We start from the raw sequence: 13891 nt of genomic DNA on the forward strand, positions 1-13891 counted from the left end.
AAAATGATCTCTTAGGGAGTGGTGCGAAAAAAAAGAATCCATAGAGTCCTCCCTCGTTCGCTCTGTCGCCTGCTGAATTTTTTGGCTGTGGCTCCTCAAACAACTGAGTCACAGCACATGGAAAAGTTGCTCTTTTGCTCCTAACAATAGCACCAGTACCCCTGCTATTTCACTGCTTGAAACATTTTCAAAATGAACCTATGTTCAGTTGCTCGCTCACTTTCATGATAATCTTTCTTATTAATTTTATCTAGAATTATTTTAGTTTGGTCATATTTCTTGTATGTACTTTATTATACTTCAACCTAATGTTACAGTATTTTTTAAATTAGTTTACATTATAGTTTGGATTTTCTGTACAATGTAATTTTTTAATTTAATATTTTACTAATATTAAACTAATATTTTATACTTTATTGTATTTCTTTTAACGGAGTGACCATTTTTCAATGTAATTTATGTCATCATTCAGGAGGAATGACGTCATGGCAATCCACCCGGGCAGGGCGGGGGCGGGGACGAGGTGGTGGCCAGGCAGCCAGCAGCCAGAACTCATCCACCGGTGTCATGGCTTCCTAACAGTCGGGGGGGACTGAATGAGAGCGAAAACAAGCCCGCTTGTCTCCAAGGCCCCGACGCGTTATCACCTTTTTCTGACTGAACCGAGGAGCGGGGGCTCGCTCCGCCTCGCCTTCCCCCCAGGACAGAGTCTTTTCAAATAATATCTGCTGAATCTGAGCCTTCGATCCCCGCCGACGTTTCAAGGCTAGCACCGCGGTGGTGGAAGATGGCCGACCCGGCGGAGTGCACCATCAAAGTGATGTGCCGTTTTAGGCCTCTCAACAGCTCCGAGGTGACCAGAGGAGACCGATACATTCCCAAGTTCCAAGGGGAAGACACCGTTATTATCTCGGTGAGTCCAACGCCAACCGAGGCGATGTTTGTTGTCGCTATTAACTGGGGCCCCCGGGCTCAAGTCCGATACGCCATTTTAATTGTCTTGTAACGTTACGGGAAGTTAGCGCCCTTAGCTTGTTAGCTCGAAGGCTTGAGTCGCCCAGGAAGAGGCAACCGGCGCCCGGTGAGCTGTCACCGGGATTCGACATTTACAATCTGGTATCCAGTCCATATTTTGGGTATGGCGTCACCCTAAATGACAGCCCGTTTGTCTTGTTAGCCCCAGCCCCGGCTAGCTAGCTGTCAATCAACAAAGCCTCCCAACACCGTGCCAGTTAGCCACATTAGCTGCGTTAGCGCACAGTACAATAAGAACGCTTACTTACGCACAGTAAACATTACAAAAGGGGGCTAATGCTAATTGCTAAGCCATTTGGAGTGGCCAGGGGCCGAGCTCTGATTTGATAGTGGCCAACAGTTGTCTACTAGCCGGCCTTTGGGCTAAGCTTGACCGACCTTAACAGTTATTTAATGAAAAGCATAAGTAGCATTTAGCTGCTCCAGTTACTTCACTGAACAACCGAGACGCTTGGTGAAATGAATGTATTGTTTGTATTTATGTTTAAATGAAAGAAGAACATGCGATAATAGTGATCTAAAATGTTCAATGACGTCTGTGGAATTGTCTCCTTTTTAACGCAGGTCATTTGTCACGTGACGCTGAATCTTATCGATACCTGCAAATCGAACGCTACCACTCTTTTCAGGAGACATTATTCACTCTTGAAAACAGTCCAAGTGAAATATGCTAATTCCATGATTTGTGGCACTTTTCAGGCTTATAGCTTACAATATTGTGCAATCAAAAAAGGCTGCTAATGATAAACATGACACGTGACAGTAATCATACCACCTAACACAAATGTCACAAAAAATATCTAGTCAAGTATTGATGGGGTCATTGGTTTACTCACAAATTTCTTTGGTGGGAAAAGTTCTATTCAGGCTATTTTAGTTTTAATAGAGCAGTAAAGTAAAATTGGATAATTTCCCCCGGCATACCTGATTATCTCTCATGACACCCCCAAACTCCATACCAGCTTCTCAAACTCATTTTACATTACCCTTACAAATAAATGGTGGACAGATGATTTGATATCAGAAATGAAAGGACGCTGGTGTATGAAAAAAATACCATTAGCTGCTTTCCTATTAGCCATTTTATTGCATTGTTCACTCAGCGATACTTTGCGTACTGTGGGTTTTAAAAAAGAAAAGAAAAAAAGAATACTAACTTCTCACAATAGCAAATTTCAGCCTTTGATGCTGTATCTCTTGGATTAGACTTCTGGCCTGGCCTCCATTGCTGCTTTAAGTGTTGTCTCTGTGCGCTTGCCACTCTGGAAGGCTGGATAACGACCGCTCAAGTCTACTGCAGCACGCTCATTCAGCTTTTCCATCAAGCTTCCTACATTGTGTTTCAATCTCAATGTTTGGCATTTGCTCAGCCTATAAAATGGTGGCTAAGCATTCAGTGCCTTGGCTGCCGCTCTTGTGGACTTTGGTTCTTGTCAATTGCCCGCCTTCCATTTGAATACTTTGAAATTACGCTAATGAAATGAAAGCCTCACTAGAATGAAAATGTCATTTGGAGAGAAACGCAAAGATGGATGACTTGAGCCATCTGACTAATAGTGGGCCAGCAATCTACGCCAAAGAAAGTGGGAAATTATTTGGGTGGGTGCGGCGTGCAGGTGAGACTATTGTGAAGAGCTGAGCTATCGTGTAGTGTTCTGCCTAGCAACAAAGTCCAGTGAGATTTCTTCCCATTGTGCAACGTGAACACTATCACCAGCAAAGCCATCGGGAAATCCTTTCGCACAAGCCTCCGCCTCCTCCTTGTCACTGTAATTATATTTTCATGTTGAGCGCATAATCCCAAATGTAGATGATAAAGCCAATGGTCTCGTCGACAATAAGGAGTTGACAAAACGGCTTTTGCGCTGTTGTTTACCTCCGACGTCTGCCCTGGCAGATAGCGGCCCAGCGCGCTGGCAGCCGTCAGGTTTACGTCCAAGCAAGTAAATGATCAGCCCGTTAAGATGACAAGCGGCGCTTGACATGCGAGCGGCTGTTCACCTGAGATTATTTGAGACATGGTGACAATGTTTTTCTCCTACTCGGTCACATGTAAAGCAATTGTTAGAACAAGATTTCAAATCATTGTACTGATGTTTCACGGCCACACAGGAATAACGCAAAGTCTAATGGCTTATGTAATGTGCATCAGTCCAATTTGGTTTCTGCACTCAGCACTGACAATCCATGATCATAGGCCAGTGATTTACATACGGATGGATGACACTACATATTACCATTTGTTTCATATGCTCATCCGCTCTTCACGTCATGCTGTACACGCAGACCGGATTTTCTTTGAGCATGATGTCAGTTGGAACTCCACCCAGCTGAGTGGACTTGATGACTCAACATGGAGTTTAAACCTCCAGAGATGTTCTGCTTCTGGCTTGTTGATTGGAAATTACGTTTACCCCTTATGATTATCATGCTCTTGATTGTGGTTGGAAGACCGCATCCAAATGCTTTTTACCTAAGTTGCCGATTCCAACATCAACTGGCAGATGAGGAGCTCAAAAGACAGAAAACAGCTCAACCAGAATGCGTGGCGGGCGAAAGCAAAGTCACTTTCAATTCTAAAAGCCCGAAAACTTCTCTTGCTCGGCAGTTGTGGTCTATTTTCTCGCTGCGTGCAGGTTTTCACAGATAATAATACATTTGGTTTTGTGATGCACTTTGCACTTGAAGGCAGTTCTCATTCCCTCCTATTTGTCTTCCAGAGCAAACCGTACATGTTTGACCGAGTCTTTCAGTCCAGCACGACACAGGAGCAAGTGTACAATGCCTGCGCTCAGAAGATTGTCAAAGGTAAGGTGCTAATCATCCAAAAAGTAGATCAAAATAAGACGCTTCTCGTGTCGTCTCGTAGATGTTCTTGAGGGATACAACGGGACCATTTTTGCCTACGGCCAGACGTCCTCTGGGAAAACGCACACCATGGAGGTGCGTGCAAAGACAAATGTGTAAATAAACAGAGCTGGGTTTTTTTCTGAAATGACCTTGCGGTGTCTCTGATTCCTCAGGGGAACCTCCACGACACAGACGCCATGGGCATCATCCCCAGGATAGTGCAGGACATCTTCAACTACATCTACTCCATGGACGAGAACCTGGAGTTTCATATCAAAGTAAGTCGGCAGACGAGCTGCTCGGATGCAGGCGCAAATCAGCTCAACGTTCATCATCTTCGTCTCTTTGCAGGTTTCCTATTTTGAAATTTACTTAGATAAGATCCGGGACCTGTTGGATGGTAAGTGGGACAGATTTTCTTAATTTTTTTTTTTCATGCGGTTGCAAAGCGACGCTCACACATAAAACAAAGAGCACAGTTGGATGTTTGCAACTTAGAAAAATGAAATGACAAAGCTCATTTAGTCGTGCACATTTTTTGTATGTTTTTGAGTCACTCTTTTTTGTTCCCAGTGTCAAAGACCAATTTGTCAGTGCATGAAGACAAAAACCGAGTACCCTATGTGAAGGTAAAACACAGCACCCAAGTTTCTAAAGTCGGCCCGAGTCTGCGACCAAACAGCCCATGCTCTTGTGTCCGCAGGGCTGCACCGAGCGCTTTGTCTGCAGTCCGGATGAGGTCATGGACACGATCGACGAAGGCAAATCCAACAGACACGTAGCAGTCACAAGTAAGACAAACCCATCCTCGACCCGCCCGTTGAGGTGCTGAGGCGCTGAGCCAAACGTCTCTGCTCCTTAGACATGAACGAGCACAGCTCCAGGAGTCACAGCATCTTCCTGATCAACGTCAAGCAGGAGAACACCCAGACGGAGCAGAAGCTGAGCGGGAAACTCTACCTGGTGGATCTGGCCGGTAGCGAAAAGGTGCGCAGGTGCTTGTGGAACTGAGCCTGGACTGACTGGGTGCTGGTTGCTTTTTTGCATGCAGCAAAATAAGCAAGCTAATTAATTGTAATGACCCCAGATAATGTTCAACTATTTGAATGGAGATTCACAGTTTGGTCTATGTCTGACTGGACTGGTCCAATTCCAATTAAACAATTATTGCATGTCAATTATTGCATTGCCAAGATGACAATATTTTTTTCCGTATGCTGGCTGGCCAGCACATGGCAATTTGGCTACTGCCGATATTAGCGAATTTTCCTCATGCTAATCTCACATCAGGTCAGCAAAACGGGTGCGGAGGGAGCCGTGCTGGATGAAGCCAAGAACATCAATAAGTCGCTGTCGTCTCTCGGGAACGTCATCTCCGCTCTGGCTGAAGGGACGGTAAGTACTGTGATTTCATTACCATTCGAAACGATGCCACCACATTTTTATTAGACAATACAACACAATGCAATGTCGCGCATTTCACAGCAGCGGGAGCTCGAACAAAGTCCTTGAGATATAACAACGAGACAACCACAAAAAGAGTGAAAGCAGTAAATTAGAACATGTCGACACGCATGAGCCAAGTGAAAATGCCACCCTCGGCTTTGCTTTTGTCCACCTTGGCAGTGTGGGGTCGGGACTCTGCTGTCCTTCACCTCTCCCTGACCCGTCCGCAGCCGTCCTGCTGCATAAGCAAATATGAAATAATTGGCAGAGTGCAAAGATCCACTGCCCCCTGACAACACGTTAGCATTAAAAAAAAAACAAAAAAAAACTGCATTTAAGAAGCTGCCTCTTGTTCTGACATGAAACGTGTACACACAATAGGAAGTATTGAAGTCACTACTCTGCAGTGGTTTTCACCAAACCTCCAAATTTTATATGATGGATAAAACCTGTTTGTCAAACGAATAGAAGCAGAAGGTCACCAGTTTACTTGTAATGCATAAAAAAAAACTAAACTAATGTGTGTTTTCACCAAGGCCTACATACCTTACCGAGACAGCAAGATGACGCGTATCCTTCAAGACTCGCTGGGCGGCAACTGTCGCACCACAATCGTCATCTGCTGCTCACCTTCCTCCTACAACGAGTGTGAAACCAAATCAACCCTCATGTTCGGACAAAGGTAAGCAAGAACAAAATAAAAGTAAAAATTTGCTTTCAAATGGCTGCTTTGTAACCTCAAACGGCTTCTGTCCGTTTCTTCTTCACAGAGCAAAGACCATCAAGAACACGGTGACGGTGAACGTCGAGCTGACAGCGGAACAGTGGAAGCAGAAATACGAGCGGGAGAAGGAGAAGAACAAGACCTTGAGGAACACTGTCACCTGGCTAGAGAACGAGCTCAATCGCTGGAGGAACGGTGAGTTGAACGGAGTTATTTTCTCGTCGGTTCGAGCGCAGATCTGTGTATTCACGCCAACTTTTCCTTGTCCCAGGAGAGAGCGTGCCAGTGGAGGAGCAGTTCGACAAGGAGAAGGCCAACGCCGAGGTTTTGGCCCTCGACAACATCCTCAACGACAAGCCGGCGTCCACGCCCAACGTGCCCGGTGTGCGCCTCACCGACGTGGAGAAGGACAAGTGCGAGGCTGAGCTGTCCAAGCTCTATAAGCAGCTGGACGACAAGGTAAAAAAAAAAAAAACTTCAAGTCTCTTAACTGTATTGCTGTTTTTTGTTATAATTTGACCTTGAAGCGTTCACTTTGTACCTATTTCTTCAAATCAAGCTTGAGAGTGTGCAATTATTTTACCAGATGACTATCGCACTTCATTACATGCTGTGTTTGTAGATATCAAGCCGGCGGGTCACGGCTTGGGGCACCTCACCTCGTGTCTATTGTGTTGAAAAGAAGCGCGCGTCAGACTGTTAACGAGAGTTAAGGGCAAAAGATTTGTGTGATGCCAGACTGGAAAAACAAAACAAAACCACACATCTTTAACCTTACATAATTTAATTTTCACTTAAAAAAAAAAGTGCTCTAAGTGTAATATTTTCATTTGCTTGGAAAGGAATGTAGTGATCACCTTCAATGGTGGAGCGGCACCCTCTATTGTTGTAATCAATGAAAATACAAATTTCTCGGCTGTCTCTCACCTTGGCCGCAGTGCGATGCCGCGCTGCGAATGCTAATGCGGCTGCACGCCTGCATCTCTGCAGGATGAAGAGATCAACCAGCAGAGTCAGCTGGCCGAGAAGCTCAAGCAGCAGATGCTGGACCAGGAGGAGGTGAGCCCTGTAGTCCACAAACAAATGTCCAAGCTGTGTGGTGTTTTTTTTTTTCTCTTGCTCGCTGTCACTCAGCGTGTGTACTTTTTTTAAATTCAACTTTTTCTCCGGGCAGCTGCTGGTATCATCACGTCGCGACCACGAGAACCTGCAAGCCGAGCTCAACCGCCTGCAGGCCGAAAATGAAGCCTCCAAGGAGGAGGTAAAGGAGGTGCTCCAGGCTTTGGAGGAGCTAGCTGTCAACTACGATCAGAAGAGCCAGGAGGTGGAGGACAAGACCAAAGAGTTTGAGGTTATCAGCGAGGAGCTCAACCAGAAATCGGTGAGGGATACCTGAAAACTTGATTGTAGGCACATTTTCATGAAGAAGCAAATCACGTGGTTGTGAAATTTCACATTTAATGGCTGCGCTGAGCATTCCACAGACGTGGAAATATTTTAAAAAGTGAAATTTTAGCCATTTGTGTCTCCTTTAACGGAGGAGCCGCGGAGTTGTTACTGAAGTCTTCTTCTCTGCAGTCCATCCTGTCATCTTTGGACTCCGAGCTCCAGAAGGTGAAGGAGATGTCTAACCACCAGAAGAAGAGGGTGACGGAGATGATGTCGTCACTTCTCAAAGATTTGGCTGAGATCGGCATCGCCGTGGGCAGCAATGACATTAAGGTGAAGAGAAGCAGAAGTGAAGCCTGTCCTGTCCATCTTTGCGGAAGCCGCCCTTCTCATCGTATTCCCCATGCCTGTAGCAGCACGAGGGTGGCAGCGGCCTCATCGACGAGGAATTCACGGTGGCCCGTCTGTACATCAGCAAGATGAAGTCGGAAGTGAAGAGCATGGTGAAGCGCTGCAAGCAGCTGGAGGGCACCCAGTCGGAGAGCAACAAGAAGATCGACGAGAACGAGAAAGAGTTGGCCGCTTGTCAGCTCCGCATCTCTCAGGTGAGCGCCGCCACCGAACCGGAGAGGCAACGGAGCACTGTGAAATAACGAGTGGTCTTTCTCTCATTTTGAAGCACGAGGCCAAGATCAAGTCCTTGACGGAGTACCTGCAGAACGTGGAGCACAAGAAGAGGCAGCTAGAGGAGAACGTAGACTCGCTCAACGAGGAACTGGTCAAACTCAGCGCACAGGGTGCAGTTCCGATCCTCTTAACAGTAGACTCAAAAAAAAAGCGTCAAAAATTACTTTTCCTTAAAATTACTTGCAATGAATGGAAATTTTCTCTTTCTCAGGTTGTTTTAACAAATGTTGTCGCTGTTGCGTATGTTGTGGTTCCGTGTCTGTGACAAGATCTTGTAGCACTTAGATAGCATTCTAACGTTTTCTTGAGAGCCATTCAGCATTTTTAGTAGTCAAGTCTCTACAGAAAGGCAAAAATAGACCAAACTTCAACTCGTCATACATCACCAATTATTTAAAAGTAATCGCAAATGTCAGCCGGATGTCGAGGAGATGCCAACCCTGCGGTTTTCTTGTCATGGTGACACGTCTGCCTTTTTGCTTTGCAGAGAAAGTCCACGCCATGGAAAAGGAGAACGAGATCCAGACCGCCAACGAAGTCAAGGTACGTGACTCGGCTCTTGCCAATCACCTGCCTTCTCTCCAATTACCGTCCCAAAAAGCAGCATTTGTTGCATCACAGGAAGCAGTGGAGAAGCAGATCCACTCTCACCGCGAGGCTCACCAGAAACAGATCAGCAGCCTGAGGGACGAACTGGACAGCAAGGAAAAGCTCATCACCGAGCTGCAGGAGTAAGACAGCACCGCGCCATCTCCGACGCTCCTCTAGGAGAAGAGACGCGCCGCTTATTTGTACTGTCATATTTTCCAGCCTGAACCAGAAGATTATGCTGGAGCAGGAGAGGCTACGAGTGGAGCATGAAAAGCTCAAGTCCACCGACCAGGACAAGAGCCGCAAGCTGCACGACCTCACGTAGGTTCCCACACACAGTTGACTGTCAAACTGACCAAAGACAACCAAAGAGAATCAACTTCGTTTTTCAGACTGGCTGTCTTTGAGCATTTTGACCGCACAATGCTGTTTTTTCGTAACAATATAAGCACCAAATGTAACAAAAGAAAGGGAGAAATGTGAGAAGCATGACAACTATGCATGTCCATCCAGGGTGATGCAGGACAGGCGGGAGCAGGCCAGGCAGGACCTAAAGGGTCTGGAGGAGACAGTGGTGAGTTGGGAGTCACAGCCCGTTTCAATTTTCTCAAAATCGTCTGTCTATCTTGCCTTATGTTTTCTTTTCCTTCAAGGCAAAGGAGCTGCAGACTCTGCACAACCTGAGGAAGCTCTTTGTCCAGGACTTGGCCACACGCGTGAAAAAGGTGAGACAAATATGTGGATGCCAGCAGGATCTGGATGTAGGCTAAATAGTAGCCAACTCATGTCGCCTTTACATGCTATTGCTAATTGTAACGCCAACGCTCTCTCCCGTTTGTGTGCAGAGTGCCGAGATGGACTCGGACGACACCGGGGGCAGCGCGGCCCAGAAGCAGAAAATATCCTTTCTTGAGAACAATCTTGAGCAGCTCACCAAGGTTCACAAACAGGTACGACGCGTGAAATACGCCACGTCCGCCATTAGCTCTAGCGCCATCATCCAAATTTGTTTTTTGGCGCTAGCTGGTACGCGACAACGCAGATCTTCGCTGCGAGCTTCCGAAGCTGGAGAAGCGCCTTCGCGCTACAGCTGAGCGGGTCAAGGCGCTGGAGTCTGCACTGAAGGAGGCCAAGGAGAACGCCGCCCGCGACCGCAAGCGCTACCAGCAGGAGGTGGATCGCATCAAGGAGGCTGTCAGGGCCAAGAACATGGCCAGGCGGGGACACTCGGCACAGATCGGTCAGTGGGGCAGAAAAATCATTTGTGTAACGCAAACATCGTCTCCAAAGTGTAGACTTACGTTAGAATAATTAGTTAAAGTACTCAAGAAAATGTCCGAAGATATATTAATAAAATCAAAAATAAGCTTTGTCAGCAGAAGTGGCCCAAACTCTTAAAGTTTGCATCCTATAAAAATATATCACAAACCAATTTACTCAAATTGCTAACAGAAAGCATAACAATAGTATAGTTTTTGTTGTTGTGGTCTTCATCTTATTCTCCCACCACCGCAGCTAAACCTATCCGGCCCGGGCAGCAGCCGGTGGCATCCCCCACCCATCCCAACATCAACCGCAGCGGGGGAGGTTTCTACCAGAACAGCCAGACGGTATCCATCAGGGGCGGTGGCTCGGCCCCCACCAAAACGGACAGAAAGTATGCCCACCCATGCCTCTTAAATTTGGTGACTGATGCTGCTATTGTCCGTCTGCGCGTATTCATTGCTATCATCTCTCTTTAGCTGAAGCGAGCAAGAAAGACGAAGGTCAGCCGACCCTCCGCGCCCCCCTCGCACCTCCTGCTGGCACCGTCATTCCATTACAGCTTCCCAGCTGCCCAGGAGTGAGTGTGTGGATTATAAATATTTATAAAATATATACAAATATTCCTGGCTGTACAGCTCCGACCCGCTTGCTTACCCGTCACCACAAAAACAAACAGACGACAGATTGAATTTACAACGCAAGCTACTAAAAAAAATGTTGAATAACAATATCCAATACAACCAGTTTCGAACAGCCGCAGCAGCCTTGGCCAGCAAAAACTGCACGTGACTTGAATGTGTAGCTTTCCTTTTTCTTTTCTCTTTTTTTTTTGTTTGGCACATGTTTGTCAACGTGGTTGTCGCGTGAGTAGTTGTGCCCTGCAGACTCGCCCCCCCCCGCCCCCACAAGCTGAATGTAACACTAAAATAATAAAAGGCGAAAACAAAAAGGAGAGATCCTGCGGCCAGCCAGACGTAGCTTTGTAGGTGAAAAGCAACAACGCTGTACATTTCGTACGTTAGCAGCACACCGGTTTCTCCGCGATAATTTCTAAGGATGACATCAATATATAGATACTGTACTTATACATGGTGGGCCAAATGGGAGGTGGACATTTCAAAATGCTTTTTTTAGATGACAGTACATTGGCAGCATCTTTTCCTTCCCAATAACCCTTCCACTGCTTAAACCAACTTTATTGCCTTTCATCCTTCCTTTCACTCTCATCGATGTTCCCTCCTTCCTCCCTTCTTTCCTGTCAGACTAGCCACCCTTCCTCTCCTCTTCTTTCCCTTCCTCCCTTATCCCTCAGTTCCATCTTTTTTCCTCCCTACCTACTCTCTCTCTAGCCCTCACCCTTTTCTCCCTGCCTCACCCGGCTCCTTTCATAACATCAACATTTCTTTCATCTTTCACCTCCCTCCAGGAAGTGAATTGAAATCGAGCGTCCACCTCCTTTTGTCGCGCCGCGTATATGAAATCCGGCTAGCGGCTCGATGTCCTCCTTACTCTTTTTGTTGTGCGTCTTTTCCCTTGTACAAAGATTATACAAATTTGTCAGCGCGCCACTCACTTGCTGTTCACATGGCCATGGAGGAGGGAAAAAAAAAAAAAAAAAAGAAGTCAAGATGTGCAAGCGTGTACTGTAGATGTATTTAACTGGACACCTGTGGAGGCCAATTGTTTTTTGTGGTTAACTTAAAGCCGTATACTCGTCGCGTCACAAAGGAAAGGAAAAGAAACGGACGCCGATGATCCAGTCCAGGCATTTTAAGGCCTGCTAGGCTAACTCTGTAAAGCTACGTGTGTGTTTTTACCCATCTTGATGACTATTTATAGCCACTGCGGCCATTTTGTGCGTCTTATGTGCTCCTTTGACTGTTTTGGATGCGTCCCATCGTCCACTTGCGGGGACGGCTGCTCACGCATCACTCGGCAAAATGCAGCATCCAAACCAAGTCATTGCGATGCTTTATTTAATTCAATAAAAAGGTGTAGGATTTTTTTTTTTTTTTTAATCTTAACGTTGTTTTTGGGGGTTATGTTTCACCCCCCGCCCTTGACGCAGTGAATCCCCAGTGCGTTGTTACAGAGGACTATTAAGATCACGCTTAAAGGAAATGAGAAATGAGCACGTGCGCTTAAATTTGTGAGAATAAAGAGCTATTTAAAATCCATTTTGAGAAAAGGTATTTTTTCAAAAGAAAAAGTTTTTTCTCATTTAAAAGTGAGATACGTACTCCAAATTAGTCATTCTTTGGGGAGTAGTCTTTTTATCCGAGGGACAAAAGTGTCATCGCTAGAAAAAAAATCCCCAAAAATGTCAGAAGGGTTTTTCAAGAATAAAAATTGGATTGTTCTGCTGATAAGTCACAAGGAAGTAATTATTTTGAGATTTTTTTCAATATTTTTCTCTTAAAAACATTAGGGGATAAATTAGATTTTTTATTTTCATAAATTTTCATGATCAAGGTTTTTTTCCTGTTTTTTTGTTGTTGTTTTTTTTTCCTTAAAATTGAAAATTCAGCTGAAAAAAATCCTAAAGCATGAGTAGCATAAAAATACAAATGGAAAAAAAAATGAAATTTGGCCTTTCTTTGGGGGGTAAAACTGAGACTGGCAAAAAATAACTTCTTAAAATAGGACAAATGCGGAAAAATGACTTGGAAAAAATACCATTAGATATTGAAGTGTCACTGTACCTTGCTCATATTCCTTGTTGCCTATACTTGTGGGTTTTTCTTTGGGTGTGGCCCTAATACTCCTTCAGTGCGTTGTAATCACAGCATGAGGACGCCAACACCGCGTGCAAGTGCAATATATACTGTAAGATACACTGTACAACACACACATTCTCATGTAACATTTACCATACAAAAAAACAAACACGATCCATTTATTTAAAGATGAAAATATTTCAACATGGACTTTGGAAGCACTCCATCTATTTAGGAGTCAAGTCGCACTTTAGGCTGGACTCTCACGCCCCCCTCCCTCTGTAATGAAGCAAGTAATTGAGCATGAACCTCCAAATGATTCTGCTGTCTTTCACCTCCCACCAAAAACTGGATATGAAATGGAAAGATTGAAAAGTAAATGAATGACTAGAATTAAAGAAAATCTGTGGCTCCCAATCAACTTCAATTGAAATTAAAGCTAAAACTGAAAAAAAAATCCACTTTTTTATTACTGTGTAATAGTTGGTTCATTTTTTAAGGGTCGTTGTTGTTATGGGGGGTAAATCCATACGTGGACAAAAGGTACTGGATCATTCCCGGCTAACTGGGGCACAAAGTTGAGGTTCTGACATGGACGCAGACGAGCTCACCGTTTTTTTGTGTGCGTTTTTTTTGTTTGTTTTTGGATTGACTGCATGATGTAAATGTATGTGTGATTAAATAATTATCAGTCAACACATTCAGCTCTTGTCTCCGTGCCTCTCTGGACAATTCTACCCATTTGATTATTTTCTCTTGGTAATGTAAAATTTAAAATGTAGGACTTTATATTTTTCTATTTATTTTAATGTATTCTTTGCTCTTTTCTGCAGTAATTGGTTAATGATGTCAAATTTGCAGTTTAGATTTTCTAATTTGAAGCCTACAAATGTATTTGAGTTCATTTCCCTTTTTATTTATACTGTACTTATTTATATTTCTGTTTTTTGGTAGTGTTAATTTAAAATCTATATTTAGAATATTAAAATACAATTTTTGTACTTCTTTTAACCAGAACCCCCTGTGAAGCGGACGGCAGTGCTTCACCTTTGTGGTTTTATTTTAATATTTATTTGTAAAAGTACCCATAATGAAGCCTGCAGATATTTTTCCTTAAGTACCTTTAATCTTTGGGTTTTGGCTTGCTGCTTTATACTAAATACCAGTTATATTTTCATAAACTTCA

At 44.5% G+C, this 13891-nt stretch overlaps 1 protein-coding gene across 3 annotated transcripts; it reads left to right on the forward strand.

Moving 5' to 3' along the window:
- The first annotated feature begins 526 nt into the window (after positions 1–526).
- On the forward strand, positions 527–13409 carry LOC125984624 (kinesin-1 heavy chain). 3 transcript variants are annotated; one of them, XM_049746660.2, is made up of 26 exons: positions 528–913; positions 3756–3843; positions 3905–3978; positions 4059–4163; positions 4237–4285; positions 4459–4514; positions 4589–4676; positions 4748–4872; positions 5176–5280; positions 5868–6013; positions 6102–6250; positions 6327–6514; positions 7046–7114; positions 7230–7436; positions 7634–7777; positions 7858–8049; positions 8124–8241; positions 8619–8674; positions 8753–8862; positions 8942–9043; positions 9236–9296; positions 9376–9447; positions 9568–9672; positions 9746–9962; positions 10238–10379; positions 10465–13409. In XM_049746660.2, exons 1-26 carry the CDS (start codon positions 788–790, stop codon positions 10466–10468), a joined length of 2898 nt encoding a protein of 965 aa, XP_049602617.1. In that variant the 5' UTR covers positions 528–787; the 3' UTR covers positions 10469–13409. The 3 variants fall into 3 exon arrangements, with proteins under 3 accessions (XP_049602616.1, XP_049602617.1, XP_049602618.1); XM_049746661.2 differs by having other exon boundaries at positions 7861–8049; XM_049746659.1 differs by having other exon boundaries at positions 527–913; positions 7861–8049; positions 8619–8862.
- Positions 13410–13891: the final 482 nt, after the last annotated feature.

The sequence above is a fragment of the Syngnathus scovelli genome, chromosome 17, assembly GCF_024217435.2.
Source record: "Syngnathus scovelli strain Florida chromosome 17, RoL_Ssco_1.2, whole genome shotgun sequence".
NCBI classification, from domain to species: Eukaryota; Metazoa; Chordata; class Actinopteri; order Syngnathiformes; family Syngnathidae; genus Syngnathus; species Syngnathus scovelli.